At 35.8% G+C, this 17,354-nt stretch overlaps 2 protein-coding genes across 2 annotated transcripts in view; both read left to right on the top strand.

Annotated features, from left to right (window-relative positions):
* LOC117425162 (beta-2-syntrophin-like) overlaps positions 1 to 1,553 on the top strand; it is a 50,817-nt gene extending 49,264 nt beyond the window's left edge. Inside the window, exon 7 of the mRNA XM_034041883.3 lies at positions 1,099 to 1,553. Within this exon, the coding sequence (XP_033897774.3) occupies positions 1,099 to 1,191 (93 nt within the window). The 3' untranslated portion in view covers positions 1,192 to 1,553. The remainder of the gene's footprint in view (positions 1 to 1,098) is intronic.
* Positions 1,554 to 7,841: 6,288 nt separating this feature from the next.
* Positions 7,842 to 16,642, top strand: LOC117425623 (vacuolar protein sorting-associated protein 4A). The gene is made up of 11 exons (XM_034042707.3): positions 7,842 to 8,025; positions 9,631 to 9,742; positions 10,600 to 10,747; positions 11,411 to 11,472; positions 11,560 to 11,679; positions 11,778 to 11,934; positions 12,531 to 12,679; positions 12,977 to 13,058; positions 14,046 to 14,265; positions 15,045 to 15,185; positions 15,643 to 16,642. Exons 1-11 carry the CDS (start codon positions 8,005 to 8,007, stop codon positions 15,742 to 15,744), a joined length of 1,314 nt encoding a protein of 437 aa, XP_033898598.1. The 5' UTR covers positions 7,842 to 8,004; the 3' UTR covers positions 15,745 to 16,642.
* Positions 16,643 to 17,354: the final 712 nt, after the last annotated feature.

Here is a 17,354-nt window from a genome sequence, read left to right as displayed (position 1 = left end):
CTGTAGCTGTATGATGGTACAGCTGTATGATTTGCCAAAGATATCCCGCTTAAGGGTAGTTGTTTTTTTTCTAGAGCTTTTTGTTTGGGTGCAACGAGAGCAGTAGTTGTACGTATGGTACAGCTGTATTTTGTTTTACTATGTTTACTAATTGTTTTATTTTCCGCATTTGTTTTCTTTATATTAAATAATAAAGGTCAAGGGTGAGAAATTGGGTAGTATTTTGTGTTTTTGAGTTCAGTGTACTGTACCAGCGGTTTGAGAAACTAGATCCTGCACTTCCTCAGCATCCCAAGGCTGTACTTTTCTCTCATCACACAAACACCTTGTTGTTTGTCTTTCTGGAGTGTACTGACTGATTCAGGTGTCTTGAGAGGCCGGAGTTTCACGGTTTGGTTCTCGCTCGGCTCCACAAATAGTCAGTGAAGAACCACCCGTACCCGTACCGTACCGAACCCTCACGGGTTGGGTGTGACAGTGGAGAAGAGGAATATGTTGCTCATTTGGATACACTATGATGCTCATTTGGATACACTATGATGCTCATTTGGATACACTATGATGCTCATAAGAGAAATTCTCTTTCTCTTGGCAAGCGCTCCTGAGTAAAAGTAGTGAAATGTATTTTCAGCTGATTTATGATCCATGATGTGTTAATAAACATATCAAAACAATCAGGATTATCCCTTATAAAAGTTTACCATAGTAAATTTGAATAGTAATTTTGCAGTTTTCCCAACTCTTCCCTGTGTTAAAACTTTTACCATAGATTACCATACCCTTTATTACACTTTGCTAAGTTTTTACTATGGGAAACTTTTGTTAAAATATATTTGGACAACACAGAATACATCACAGTAACAATTTAATGTTAAATCATAAAAAGTTAGCGGAATAACATTTTAAATATGTATGGTTCCTTTTTTTCATATTCTCTAGTCCCCCATACTTATAAACGACCCTTTTAGCGCTATACTAAAGTAGCTTATAGTAACATAAATTATTAACATCATGAACCTCATTGAAAATAAATTGACCACAAGACTATTGTGAAAGCTTTTCAGTTTGAATTCCAATTGTGTTCTTTTATTCTTCTAGGTTCTGGATCTTCAATCTGGTCCAAAACCAGTTGTCTTTGTTGTACATTCTTTTCTTTCTGCCAAAGTGACACGGATGGGACTGCTAGCATGAGGGGTGACGATAGCAACTGATAAGCTGATGGGAGTTTTTTAATATTTTTTTCTAAAACAAAAAAAGCACAATAATTCTGCACTGGCAGAAGATAGAAGTGAAATCTGGAGCTTCTCCACCATTGCATGGAAGACTGAAAGACCTGCAGCCACCCATTGCAGAGAGAGTCCTTTCCCTGCTCACATGCATTACTGTGGGAATCTTTCACTGCCCTGTGGGGGCACACTGTTCTCGTCTCCAAATAAACCCCTTCCAGGGTCAGGAAGCCCAGACGCCTGCAGAAAGCCACTAAAGGGACTTGCTACACTTTGAAGAATTGCTACTATGGTAACTCCAGCTGCTGGATAGATTTTATATATATATATATATATATATATATATATATATATATATATATATATATATATATATATAATATATATATGTATATGTAACATTAACACAGCTGGTACCAGCAAGTCAAAAGAAAAGTTAATTGGAATATAAAGTCTAATCTTATGTTTGTGACTTTTGATTGCAACAGATTTATATTTATGCATGCATACATTACTGCATTACTTTTACATAAAAAATATAACTTTCTTATGAATCAAGAATTCTACTTTGTTAATCAGAGAACACATTTTACTGCCTGTGTTTTGCATGGGAGCGAAAAGAAAAGCACAGCAGAGGATGTGGGTGGTGTTTAAATATTATTTTCTAAAGGTTATGTAATACTGTACTTGCTTAAAGGGTTTTGCAAATGGAATTAGTGTTCAGACTGGAAGGGGTTACCTTTGTGTCTAATTGAAGGTTCAGCTTGTATCCAGAGTCTGCTACAAAGAGCTACAATACAGAAAGCCACCAACATTTCCTAGCATTGATGACTTAGTAACTTTTACGATGTATGCTAGACTGTTTTTATTGCCAAATGTGCCTTTTTGCTTAAAAAGAAGAAAAACATGTATATGTTATTTTCATATTTTTGCATTACAGAAAGCCGTCATATTATCAAATTATAATTTTCATTGAAATATTAATTGTATTGATTAGTTACATATTCAAGTTTATGTCTACAGTTTGTTATATATAAATTCTGGAAAGATTACTCGCTTGTTAACCTAGTCCTATGAATCTTCACAACAGATTTACGCAAAGTAATGACTCTTCACAGACAATCCCAGTATCAAAGTACAACAGGAAACAGCTGTTATACTGTGTCCTCAGAAATCTTATAGAAAGTGATAAGTTAGTGAGCAGGTAGCAGCTAATGGCATAAAGAATGAATATTTTTAATAATTTGCCATGTAGTAATCTTCTCCCACTTAATGCCACGGTTCCTAAATCAAATTCTTTATTTTCAGCTCTCTGCCCTCTTCAGTTGATTCAATATTTTTGTTCAATGTTTGGAAACCCACAAAGTGTGGTTCACTTGGGCCTAATCTAAATAGGTAAAAGGAAGCTGTTCCTGCAAGTATATGTGAGATTGTGCAATTAAGAGCTAGTTGCCTTATAATGCGATGTGTGAATAGCCACAAGCCACTAACTGCAGTATGAATATACGTTTAAAGGTGCTCTCTAAATTTTTAACTAGTTAACTGGAAAATCGTTGACAGTTTTGGCAGAATTTAGACTTGCTAAATTTAAAAGGCTACCAGCTGTAAAACATTCAGGTTCAATTCCATTCAAACATGCCATTCTTTTAGACCCTTCTTTGTATCAAAGAAGGTCAATTCATAATAAATAATGTACAATATGATCTAATTGTTTGGCCATATCTATTGTTCTATACACAATATTAATTTGGTTCAATTATGATTTCATACATTTTATTACAATTTTACCTTTTAATATATGTAGATGGAGGTTTTCCCATACTGTATTGCTGCTGTGACAGTACAGATTTGATATAGATTAATTTTACTTAGGGTGCTGTATTCCTTTTTTGTTCCTTTGTCTCCTTTCTGAATTCAGCATGCAACAATTAAGTAGGTGGTGCCACCATGTGGACAAAAAGATGTACTGAACAATAAAACTGACAACAAATATCAGTTTTATTTTGTCTCGTGCCAGAAATCTTTATTAATGCATATTAATATATGTACCTCTTCTGCAAATATATGATTAACCTGCATTCTAAATCCTGTTCTAAAGTATTGAATGAAACATCATTATTTGTGTGTATTCTTATTTTTGTGTACAGTCTTATTAACAGGGTGTAACCATTTACTGATATTTGAACATCAATTAAGTATTTCTTATACAAATAATATTAAAGTGTGATCGAATTTACTCAGTAGGAATAGCACTTTTTTCATAAAGCAGACCTTCCAAGACTTTAACCTAAAGTATCACAGACCCCATTGAGCTCTAATTGTAGACTTCCTAATGCTACCTTTAAGATAGTCCAACATTAGTACGTATTAATCATGGTCTGTAAAACCACTCATATTTCTTCTTGTATGCAAATGTGAATATTAAGGTTGTATCTTTTAATTTGAGAGATTGAAGATGTATACACTTGCAGCGCCTGTGGAATGGAAAGTGCTTTGAGAGCGATAGCTGTAACCTGGCGGTAGAAGCCTTTTTAATATTTTGTCATTTTTAAAGTCATGATGATCCACAGTTATTCACACTTGACCTTTGCAATACAAAGAGTATGCTGCTTGTCCATAACAAAACTATTCTTCCTCACTTATCTAGGGAACTGTTCTCTAAGTTCAACCTGGTTTGTGTAATCTGTGAAATCATAACTAAGACTTTATCAAGAAATCTAGCGATGCAACAATGCATTGTATTTGGGCTATGAGGATTGCAGAGAATTAATTCAGTCCTGTCACTTTAAGTGTCCTTCTGCCTAGAGCTCACCATAGATCTGCCTTGTCGCTTTGTTTTCTGTACAGCTGAGAACAGCAGCTATCTTTTACCATAGATTACCATGTTTTGCCTTGTCTTTAACATGCTTTACCATACCTCTGGGCTTTATGATTCTTACTTATGCTTCACTATCCTTTATTACACTTTTGCTACATTTTTACTATGGTAAACTTTTGTTAAAATATATATGGACAACACGGAATACAGGAAAGTAACACTTTAATGTTAAATCATGAAAAGTTAGTGGAATAACAAATGAAATATGTATGGTTGCAACTTTACTGTGCACTGCTTTTTATAGCAAACAGTATTCATTTGTTAGCAATACATTTTAAAATGCATTTTCTCTTTATAAGGCAAATTATATGCAAAGTCTGATCTGAGTTTGAATGGATACTATGTTTTTATTTACTGTATGCTTGGATTTCAATTAGTATTTGCGAGTGTTTGAAAAAACTAAACAAAAGACACCTTGCCTTTATGACTTAGTCACTAAGAACTTTGACTTCTGAATCTGCTGGTTGACTGAATTAACTATTTGACAAATGGATCGCCATGTATTTGAGCAATCTAGTGTTGTCTGTTGTGTACAGTCAGTGCACTACTCAATAAGAATGCATTGCTAAAGGATGCTTTTCATCTATGCAATGAATCACAAGCTACAAACCCCCGAGACAGCCTTTCTTCTTGGACGTTTTTGTGAACCCAAAATGTGCACAAAATTCTCGTATAGTTCATCATTAACAAATACACCAATACATGAATTTTACTTGTGATTTAGTCCTTAATAATAAACCATTGGACATATGTTATTAAATATTTATTGAATCATTTAACTAATTGCCAAATTAGTTTGGAATTAGCAGCAAAGAACAGTTTTGTTGTCATATTGCATGATCTCATTATTTTTAACTAGGCTAACCTGCATTATTTGCAAAATTAAAAAAAATAATAATTGTACTAAAACCCTTAGTACTCTCTTTACAAATACAGTACTAATTTTAAATATCTGAACAGGTTTCAGTTATTACTTTAGCAATAATCTATAAACACATTATAAAGTATAATGTGTATTTTCTAACTATGAATAAATTAATAATATCTTGAAAAAAAAGAGTTTCTCATTGTACACCTCCATAAAGTCATTTGAAGTTTAAAGGAAAAACAAGTTTTCCTTTGAATTAGAGATAGCTCCTGTTCAGCATCTACTTTAAAATAAAATGCTCTATCTTAAGAAGATGATTATAAGATGTCATTCTGACCTCTATTGTTGTAAAGGAATGAATCTTCTCATTTCTTCTTAACCTGATTAACCAATTACTGATCAGCAAGTCATGGTGGAAATGTTTTCTGTGATTTGTTTTTTGTATACAGTTTAATTGAGAATAAACATGTCTAAGTACATCACTATAGATCAAATGCATTAAACTGCTAGGGAATGTTACCTACTGTAAATCATAGCTGTGAGATTGACCTACAGAAGAGGAAGTGATTAGGCAAAAGCCGCAGCAACTTGTAACCTGTAGCCTTGTATTTGATGTATTCCAAATAGAACAAAAATATCTTAATCACACGGGAAGTGGAGCAGTGATAATGTGGTTAGTGCTAATAATAGGTGCAGTGAAAGGATTTAAAAGGTAATCACACCTTGAGTTAATACAGTAACTCAGGCCTCTGGGATTTGAGCTTTGTGAAATACCCACTTTCATCACCTCTGCAAACTGAACATGTATTTCATTTGAATATATTTAAGTTAGTCTAGGCATAGACTGTGTAAATGTTACTGCCATGATAATGCTGAATCTATTTTTATACTCCTTGTTTTCTCTATATTTACAGAGCTATTCCCATTTGTTAGAAAAAAATGCTTTTGTAAGGCATTCACTGCCAAAGTTTGAAATACAAAGCAGTGTGCATTCTGTACAATCATGTACACACAAAAAGAAAAGGTTATGACCTGTTTTATAGAACTGTATATTATTAAAGGCTGCCAAGGCATGTATCTTAGCATTCTTTAACTGCATAACTCTTTTATTAATAAAATGTTATGCTTTTACTACCTAGTGTGTTTGTCTTTTTGTCACATTGCACGTTGTGTATGAGAACATAAGAAAATGTATGAACGATAGGAGGCTGTTCTGCCCATCTGAGCTCATGACAATTCCAGATATATGGAAAAATCTGTTAAGTGTCTCCACTATATCCACTATCCCCTTCACAGGGAATTTCTTTACCAGCAGGGGATACTTAGCTACAGGAATTGACTTGTATCGAGGTAGACACCCAATCGCATTAATAACATGCATTTGACTTAGAAATTCCCTGCATCCTGATAGGCTGCTTGCATTCCGAAGCCATACAGTTAAGAGGACAATCAATGGTTCAGATCTCACTTCATTCAAGTCAGTAAAATCACAGGTTCAAAATGATAACTGCCCATTTATAAGCTCAATAACACACTTGTGTGTTGTACTGATACAACCCACTTCTCAGGTGGTAGAAGACATTCATGGCTTCTTATATGCTATTGCTTATTTATCAGTTTAAACTTTCCAGTCTTAAACTTATTCAGTCTAGTTGTGTGTGTGTGTGTGTGTATTTGTGTTTGTAAGCCCTGAATGAATTGCAATTCCATGCTCATTGGAAATTGTTCCCAGAACACAGCTTTGTATGCGAAGCCTGGCCATTTGACTGGGGAAGGCAATTTTAAGTATGTGCTGGCAGTAGGGTAAAGGAGCAATGGTCATTCAAGGCTAGCAGCTAAATGATTCAATTGAACCAATTAAATTCCATTACAGGACCGAATGCAGATAACTTTGTTACACCCAGCGCAGAATGGCTCTTGAGAGCATAGGGTTGAAGTGTTTTTGAATGACTGCATTAGAAATCCTGTCTGGCTGTGCACTTTAATGATATTCTACAGCCAACAACCACTGACCCAGGTCACATAGCCATGTGTCGAACAGTATTTGACAACCTGAGGAGTGATGAATAGGGCAATGCTTTATCTAGCCTAATTGGTTGAAGATCCCAGCTCCAAGTGAGCTCATCACCAGATGGAACTGACAGCTTGTCACTAAAAGGAACCTGAGCATGCAATGTTGACATCCTTGCTGCCTGGCACCAACCTGTATTAATGTATAGTGGATCAAATGCTTACGTGAACAGTTCCTTTGTGACGGTAGGTATGTTTTACATGCCTTTCACCACTGAAAGGCTGTGTTTGAATCTGTCTCATGTCACAAGTGAAATTAATTTGGCAGTTACAACTTCACCCACACAGTGGATATTGATCCACATTACAAAACCACCAAAAAAAGCGACACAATTGTCAGTCTGCTTGAGAAAGGCCCAGGACTGAATAGCAGGGAGGGTTATCTTTCAGTGTAATCACTCCAAAATGACTGTGAAAATTAACCACGGTAAACTTTTAAAAGGGAAAGTTTGTTCAACATTTGTTTCAAAAACACATGTAAAAGACAACAGGGTGCCACTGTGGAATTAAACAGATAATGTAAAGGTTTTACAAGTGTAAAATGACATAGTGCTGAAACAGGTCTCTGATTCAAGGCAAAGCTTTTAGCTTGTTTTTTTACAAACAGTGCTGTGTAATTAATATCATGTACATAGGCAGTGCTGTAGTGTTGGCTTTGTAGTATATGTTTTTAGTTTTGTATTGCACACTGGAAAAGTATTTTCACCAATTTTTGACACTAGGGGGCAGCACCCGTTTATCTGCACACCTTTGTGATTAATACTAGCATGAGAAATGCTTCTACACTTCTCTTCATTTAACACTGTTTTCATATCCGCTTCCTCTGATGTCAGAGTTTGACAGTGTTTATATGTTCATTATTGCAAACAATATTTTTTCGCAGCAAGAGAAACATTATACACAAGCTGAAGTATACTAAGACTGTTCAAAGGGGATGATTCCCAGGTTTTGAATGAGATGCAATGACAACGTCAACATTACAGGTACCGTAACAGAAAACGATGATTGTATTATATTGAGTTGCCGTTATAATTACTGAGGCCATAAATATATCACGACGACGTAAGTAACTGATCATGTCTTTATTTTATTAAATAAAATTAAAGCTGCACTCCCGGAGCGTTGTGCATTAGTGACACCACAAATTAAGAAAAGTGAACCCAAATGCTTCGTGCTAAAATACGTATTGTATATTATTGGTGTACTGTAATTAATAATAATAATAATAATAATAATAATAATAATATAATAAAGTGCGTTTCAGGTACGTTGATTTAAAATACTGGTCCTTTTTGTAACGTGCTGTATTCCATGCTACTTTGTGTAGAGATTGGGTGAATTTTGCTCCAAACATTGTTCAAGCTAATCTAGGTCATTACATAAGTAGGGTGACGCGGTGCTAGTCCACCCCATGGGTTAATAAAGGTCTCCTCTGTTTGTCCAGGCTGCAGTCATTAAATCAAACTGAATGTCGTATAATACATATGAAAATGTGTGCACTACCAATATATGCTGCTGTCATTACAGTGTAATGCAGTAGATACGACTTAGATTAGATTTTTGAATCTGCAATTTAATTATGGCATAAGCTTAGTGATTTTCATAAGGATATATAAAAATTAGATATGCTGCATGTGTAATGTTATAAGCCTTCACAGGATTGTGTCAAATTTCTCACGATTATTAAACTTTATTTTATTCATCAAAAAAGACCCCCAAGAGATTCTTTAAATAACGTCTGTGCTGTGTGCAATAATACGGCTCTGTAAATCCGTTATTTATCCCAGACTTCACTGAATCCAGTTTTTGGTGAGGATGAATGAATGTACAGTTTACATTAAGAGGCCTTGTGGTTTAAATAAGCAGTCCTGGGTTTGATTTAAGTATTCGATCAGATCTCATTGTGTTAATGTGGTCTTTAATGGAATTTTGGATTCCTTCATACTGTTGGGCAGTTGATTTAGAATAGAATGTTAGTTTCCCCATCTACTGTATACTGTACTACTGTAACTTCTGACTAATATATAGTCAGCTAAATCGCACATCACTGAACAATCACTGCGATTAATGTCCCTTTTAATCTGCAACACGAAACCAGTCTGTAAAATCAATATCATCAAACTGGGGCTGTAGCCTAAAATCCAGTCTTCAACCAGACATTACACAAATAAAGATTGCTTGTATGTTGCTATTTATAAATGAATTAATTCACCAAGCTCCAGTATTTCCCTGAGTGTAATTTTTCCACTTTTAAAACCTGCCTGTGTCCTTCACATTATTGTAACTTCCACCGTCACTACGATTTGGAGAGATTGAGCTCAGTCCTAACTGGGGCTGACAGAATCCCAATTGAAGGTCTGATTTTAAAATTGCTTTCAAGTTAGACCCAGTGGCAGATGGAAATGTGGCCTAAAGTTTTATTATTTATTTCAGTCCCTCCCCAGGGTACAAAATATTAAACATACAGCATTATTAACCCATTTGTGCCTCAATATTGTTTTGATTTAGTTTCTTTCTGGCACTTCAGTAAGATTTCTGCTTTCAATTCTGGTTCTGTTTTTACATACCAGTGTGTTTCTTTTTTGCAGAAAGCGATTGACCTTGTGACAAAAGCCACAGAAGAAGATAAAGCAAAGAACTACGAGGAGGCCCTGAAGCTATACCAGCATGCTGTGGAATATTTCTTGCATGCTATTAAATGTAAGTGCATCTTACAGACTGTGACAGATTAAAACTTATATCTGGCCTATATTTTATCCTCTGGGAAAATTGCAGGCATATTGCCTCCTTCATAGTAAATGTATTACATGTGTAGTTTGCTGACAGTGGAAAATCAATCCCTCTGTGTTATTCCCTAAGATACAATATACTAAGAGTTGTACCACAGCCTCATTTATATTGAGTTAAAATTAGAACTGACTGCAAATAGGATTAAGAGATGCCCTTTCAAATTACAATGATATGAATGTCGCTGTAAAAGGGTGTGTGAGTCCGCTGAGAGTGAGGGATTGCGAACGCCAGCACTGATACCCAGATATTATTTATTTACAATGAACACCTCAGACAAAAATAACAAAACCCCAACAAACTCTGTGGTGGGACACTGTCCCTGCTACAGTCCCCTTACATGTTTAACTATAGCCTGAGAACTGATTATCCAATTGACAGCTGAACTGATGTTGCTAATGTGCCACACCACATTTAGATGTTTTTGAAGCACTCTAGCTTCAAGTAATGCACAAGAGAGCCAAGCTGAATATGCTGTATGTGTTCTGTGACAAAGGGAGATGGAATAAGCGTTTTAGATGTGTCCCCCCCCCCCCCCCAGTAATATTTTATTAAGAATTTTAAACATTGTATACAGAAACAAAATTTAAATTTATGAACCTAATAGTTTGAAGACTTCTTTACCCCGCATATTTATGGTCTAACTTAAATTGACATACCTTGTTATCCCCGCCTGAAGATCTGTGGCATTTATCTAGAAAACTGCTGGTCCAGTTGTGGTGACAATTTCTAATTTACTCAAAATGTGAACATTCCCTTGTGTGTTTCAGATGAGGCTCACAGTGATAAGGCAAAGGAGAGTATCAGAGCAAAGTGTGTGCAGTATTTGGACCGTGCGGAGAAGCTGAAGGACTATTTAAAGAACAAAGACAAACCGGGGAAGAAACCTGTCAAGGAATCCCAGCAGAATGACAAAGGGTAAACAAAGCCTCTGAAGCAAATGTTGTTGTTGTTTTTGTTTTGTTAAATGCATTTCTGGGAGTATGTGGAGGCTGTCTGTCTGTCTGTTTGTATGTATGTCGCAAGTTTTTGAAAAGTAATCATTTGAGGTGAATCTTGGTCAAGTTGAATTCACAGCCTTGGTGACCATATACAGTAATAAAAGTTAATTTAGTGACATTCAATGTCACTCATTTGTGTTAACTTTGATATAACAGGCTTTGGCTAGTTAGCTTCAGCCCATTCACTCCTTATATCTATTGCAATTTCTATCAATGAATATACTCTATTTCAGTATATATAAAATATTGCAAACCCATTTGATTATTATTTTTTTAAATTATAATTGATAGCATATTTGATCTTTTACCCTAGGAAAGAGGTAGCAAAAGTGAAAAGAAATTCAAATGTTTTGAAAAAGTAGAGGGGGAAAAAAAATATATGTTTTGCTGTGTAATGCATTAGCAAGTTAGAAAGTATTTTAAGAAATACAGTTTTCTCTGCAGCAACCATAGACAGTGCCTAAATAGGCCAGAACAGAGATGGTTGGATTTTGATTTCCAGTTGTTACTGTTGCTTATGCTATCATCTGTTTTTATTATATGGGCATTTTACTATAGTAAATGTATTTTTTTAAATTAGTAGTGACAGTGACAGTGAGGGTGAAAACCCAGAGAGGAAGAAACTACAGGAACAGCTGATGGGTAAGCATTTCAGTCTCATATACATTATATAAAATAGGTTGTATGGGTAATAAACAGTAATTACTTGGTAACGTTTCTGTTTCTAAGGTGCCATTGTAATGGAGAAACCCAACGTCGGGTGGAATGATGTTGCCGGGTTAGAAGGGGCTAAGGAGGCTCTAAAAGAAGCTGTCATTTTACCCATCAAGTTCCCACATCTATTTACAGGTAAGACTGACTGGGGGGGTGTTCTTTTTGTAATAACTAAAATAATGTACTTTTTGGTCAGTTGTTACCAGTTGTGTAACCTTGCCATGTTTTTAAAGGAAAGCGTACTCCTTGGCGTGGAATCTTGCTGTTCGGTCCTCCTGGGACTGGGAAATCTTACCTGGCGAAGGCTGTGGCTACAGAGGCCAATAATTCAACATTCTTCTCTGTGTCCTCTTCCGACCTCATGTCCAAGTGGCTGGGAGAGAGTGAGAAGTAAGTTCAGATCTTTCCACATATTGTACCGTTCATTTTTTGACATTGAAATATACTAGGGTTGTATTTATCTCTAAGCTTTAAAACTATTTTAAACTTATTTTTCTAACATAACATTTTAGAGATAAAACTGCTTACCTGTAATCAAGTCCTAACTTAGTTTAGTATATGTACTATGTATTTATCAGTAATTAAACTGTCAAAGTATCGTTTTCCAGTGTATTAAATCATTCAAATTGGAGCCTCTTTTGGACATCTGAAGGTACAGGTCTTCATCTCAGATGAGTCAGTTTGTATAAAACCTGCAATGAATTCCTCAAGGCTTTAGTTTTAATCATACAACAATAAATAGGAGCCTTCAATACTATGAAGTGAGATGTACCTTAGTAAACAGTAAGCATTTGATAATATTCAGTAAGCAGTAAGTAAGTAACAGTAAGCATTAGGTAAATATCTGTCTAGGAAAAATTACAAAAATAAATAAATCCAATGCTCCTGTTTTCAGGAGATGGTACTGTATCTCAAAAAGCAACGTGTGTAAAGTATGCTCTAGTGTTTGTATTTTACTTATTAAACAATCATCCTTTTTCTTTCAGACTCGTAAAGAACCTTTTTGAATTGGCACGTCAGCATAAGCCTTCCATCATTTTTATTGATGAAGTAGATTCCTTGTGTGGGTCCAGAAATGAGAACGAGAGTGAAGCTGCAAGGAGAATTAAAACAGAGTTTTTAGTACAAATGCAAGGTAAGTGCACTGTACACACAACTAACCATTTACTTACTTGCACATTTCAACACACCCAAACTGGTGCTATAATCACTACAAGCAATATAGAAGTAACTATGTTGTTTTGTAGAGCTACTATCTATCACAATTGTAGTAATATTGCTTTGCAACATTTAAATGATGCATCAGTAGTTGATTATAACATTTCCTGAGCTGGAATTTAAACCTGGTGTCATCTGATTCTTTTTCATTTCACTCTGAATACTAATAAAATGATTCCTTCTGCTATTATATAGTTTTCTGTATGATTTGCAGGAGTTGGGAATAACAATGATGGAATCCTGGTTCTTGGTGCCACAAATATCCCCTGGGTTCTGGATGCTGCTATTCGGAGAAGGTAAGTTGTGGAAATAGAGACGAGGAAACTAAGCTTTGTGACAGGAGAAAAGGTGCACCAAAAGGGATTAGTACCGGGTGTAATCTATCACCTAAAGGAAATATAGCTGCCATTACTGGGGTTTTTAACATATATATTATATATATATATATATATATATAAAACATTTTTCTTTTATATATAAAATCCACGGCCCGTAATGGAACGTGAAGCAAGCAATGTGATTGGTTATTGAGTATATTGGATGGATACTGACAGTTGGAGCCTTGTCACATATTCTAAATCACTGCGCTGCCTCACAGAATTTAAACTAAGTATCGGTAGCCATCTTGCTTACACTCACTTTCAGATGTACAGCTGTAACTATGAAACTGAGTGACCAACTACCTGCAAAAAATTCCAAAGTAGTAAGTAGACATGCCAATTTGGATGAAGAACAATTAAATGAACTGGAAGATAGCGAAACTGAAAAAAATATTGCTGTCTTTATGCTCACTCACCCCTTTGTTACTTCAAATAATGTATTATTAACAGTTTCTAATCTCTAAAGAAAAACACAAAAAAGACACCTGTGTCCACCCCTCTCTGACACAGGTCTTGAACAAATTACTGAAATCTGAGACAGTGAATTTATTTGTATTCCTCACGTCTGTTCTGCTCAGTGTATCTGCACTGACAGGAAGAAAATAAATAACAGTGCCATCTCAACTCCGCCCCCCTGGTATAATTTTCAGTGCCAATGGCGGTACGGTCATGGCTCCCATTTGTCCCATAATGCCATTACACTAACACTAGTAGTCTCGTTATAAGGCGGAACACAAACAGCACGGTCTCTTAACTATGGCTCCCGGCTACAGCGTTACAAAGGGGGAGCACTGTATATACGATACTGGTATTTTTGACATTCATTTTACTGCATTTTACCCCAGGGAAAAAAAGTTTCTAGAGTTATGCTTAGTCTCTTGATATTGTTGTTCTCTTTCACAGATTTGAAAAGCGTATTTATATCCCTCTACCAGAGGAACCAGCCCGTGCACAGATGTTTAGGCTTCACCTGGGAAACACCCCTCGCAATCTCTCAGAGGCTGATCTACGAGAGCTGGCTAAAAAGACACAAGGATACTCCGGAGCTGACATTAGCGTTATTGTACGAGACGCGCTCATGCAGCCTGTGCGCAAAGTACAGTCAGCCACACATTTTAAAAAGGTTGGCAGATATATCAAAAGTCTAATAGCTTGCGTTTTTACAGGACGTTGTTCTTGTGGGATTTTTAATCATCCCCCATGAAGGAAGCTCATATTTTATTGTGCAGATTTGCTACTGGTGTTACTTCAACTGCAAAAAGTTCAAACCATTTTCAATGTGATGGAAACTCCTTGGTATCAGAGACCATATAAGTTGAGTTATTTTCTTAATATATTGGTATGCAGTTATATTCTTTAGTTTCATTTGTGGTGTACCAGTAAAAATGAACTGTTGCACTACCACATTGCTTTAACAGCTGGCCATATCAATTATACAGACCACATTGTAGGATATATTCCATTCATCTTAAATGGCCTGATTCATTTAGGACCAAAACCTGGCATTTTAAGACCAAACAATTCATGTCCACCATTACAGATGTTGATTTTGAAGAAAAAGAATCAGATTGAATTTAAACAAGAAACAGCAGTTAGTGATGAGAGTATGTAATAGGTAACCTGTTCATGTTGTTAATGCTAAATCACTGGGATCCTTTAAGACCCAAAGTTCTGAGGTGCTAGGAACCAGAAGAACATAGGCCGAATAGCCTCCTCTTGTTCGTATCAGTTTTATTATGTTCTTTTTAAATTAGTAAATTACATTACAGTAATAGACTACACACGTTTGTTTCAGATATTAATTATTTACCACTTTTCTGCAAAAAAAAAGAGACAAGCTTTCATTGTTTTAGGATGATGGTAGGATTAAAACAGCTGAAATAAAACATCTTTTATTTTTAGGTTCGTGGTCCATCCCGAACAAATCCAAACGTGATTGTGAATGACCTTTTGACTCCTTGCTCTCCTGGTGACCCAGAAGCGATTGAGATGACCTGGATGGATGTTCCCAGTGACAAACTCTTAGAGCCCATCATTTGCATGGTAGGTTTCCTGCTGTAAACAATACATTATAAACCAGGCAGGTAAATTCAGGATTCTAAAAAGGTTTAACTGAAAGATACATTTTCTCAGTTAAGTTCCAATTCTGGTATAGTCCAGTGAAAATCAGTTTCCCTTTTAAACCATATCAATATTCTTCACATTTCCATTTTACTTTGTTTACAAACATCTATCAGATATACCATCCCCCTTACATTATACCGATTTCTAATTGATACCGTAATTGAGGTGTCCAATCAGACACATTGAACAGGGGTTGTTCTGTCTCTTGGCTCAAGTAAGAGAATCATTATACAAAAAGAGATTGAAAAAAAATAAACCGGAAGCACTCTTTGTGTTTATTCTGGGTTTCAGTATACCTTGGCAGTGGGTAACCCATGTGATACTGTGAGGATTTGGGGATGGAGTAGGGGTAATAGCTTCTTTTTTTTTTTTTTAGTCGGACATGCTGCGTTCCCTGACCACCACCAGACCCACAGTAAATACAGAAGACCTTCTGAAAGTAAAGAAATTTACTGATGACTTTGGACAGGAGGGTTGATGGGACAGTTGTAATATTATTTAAAAAGAACCCCCCTTCCACACTACATAACCAGCTCACTGACTTTACTAACAACAGGTACAGTACTCCGGCAGGAACGATGAAGGACTCTTATTTATTTATATTTTGTCTTGACAGAGGGAAATCCTTACAGTCCTTATGTTGATAGCTCTACAATTCTGAAGCTTCAATTTCAGTTTATTTAACTCTGCACTCCCAGTGTCATTTTACCATAGTGGTAAAGCAATGCCAGCATGATTAGAAGGCATGGCACAAAGTACCAAACCAAACCTGATTTTAAAGAATTGCGAGACTGCTGCTTTTCACTAAAAAGCTTCTGTAGCTAAACTAATGGAAACGTCTACATCTTACGGACAGCTGCCCTTTCAAAATGTCATGTCTTCACCTGCTATCATTGTCTAAATACAATACATGTGTTCTTTTGCATTTCCCCACTTACTGCCAACAGGCTACAGGTGAAGGCTTTCCTTGTTCCTTTAAAGGACAAGTGAACATTTGTATTTAAATTGCTGTTTTCTGAAGGCTACATTAGGTGGTGTTTCACACATGTACTGCAGATACTGTATATAGTGTATGCTATATGGAGAACTTGAACAGACTACCTTTATGCAGTTATTGCTAGGAAAATGTCTCCAGTTTATCCAACCTAAATGTTCTTATGTTGAATACATCCATTAAAAATAATAATTAACTAGAACACTGGTTCTAATGGCATGTGAAGTTGTAATACTCTTAACATCCTAAGCCAAGGCAGAAATCAAATTTAAACTGAAGCTCCAGAATGAACTATTTCTAATGTGGTCTGTTTTAGTTCAGATGCTGTGTGGATGATTGGCCCGCTATACAACATAACAAATAAACTCATGTATTAAACCTTTCTAAGCAGTTTTACACAAGCTAAACATGACCAATGAACTCATGCAAATGCTTGAGAGCCAGGTTACTGGTCTGCAACTGAAAGCACGTAGAAGGGGTTTAGTGAAGGACCTGTTTCTTGTGACTGAATACACCATTTGTACACAATGACTCCTTGAAATTTGACAGTACTATTTAGTTTAAGAAAAGGCTTATTTATTGGGAATGTTTCCCTCTGTGTGACCTTTAGGTCAAACCATATTCTATGAAGAAAGCTGCAGTGAATTAAAATCTAAATGTTACAGAAGTTGGAATGTGACTTTACCTAATACATGTGTTGCATGCAGTATTTGGCACAATTTGTAAAATATAGTAGTGCAAGAGTTTGTTAACAAATCTGTTACTGAGTTTCATCCTACAGCTTCAGATAATCATGAATGTGCTTACATTTGTTGAGCCCGCTTTGAATGCCATTACCACTGCATTCCATAATCCTTATTAGCTTTGATGTCTAGCAAAGACCTTTTTACAAATGCAATCATACACCTACTCTCTAGCATTGCAGAAATGTTTTAATTATAAGCATATATAAGTGGAGTACAGCGATACTTATATGGGGTTACACCCATTTGGCCACTACAGGTTTTTTTTTTTGTTAATTGCAGCAGCGAAGCCAAATGTATGCTACAGTAACAGACTGGCATTTTGACTGATTTAATATTTTCATGTAACTT

This window comes from Acipenser ruthenus, chromosome 20 (genome assembly GCF_902713425.1).
Source record: "Acipenser ruthenus chromosome 20, fAciRut3.2 maternal haplotype, whole genome shotgun sequence".
NCBI lineage: Eukaryota > Metazoa > Chordata > Actinopteri > Acipenseriformes > Acipenseridae > Acipenser > Acipenser ruthenus.
The sequence above is the reverse complement of the archived record's forward strand: the minus strand, read 5'-3'. Positions and strand labels throughout refer to the sequence as shown.

Excerpts from the sequence above, each read along its gene's own strand:
- LOC117425623 (XM_034042707.3), top strand. The coding sequence starts at position 8,005 with ATGACAACGTCAACATTACAG. Across the intron at positions 11,473-11,559 it reads ACTACAGGAACAGCTGATGG|GTGCCATTGTAATGGAGAAA; the intron begins GTAAGCATTTCA and ends TCTGTTTCTAAG. Across the intron at positions 14,266-15,044 it reads CAGCCACACATTTTAAAAAG|GTTCGTGGTCCATCCCGAAC; the intron begins GTTGGCAGATAT and ends TTTTATTTTTAG.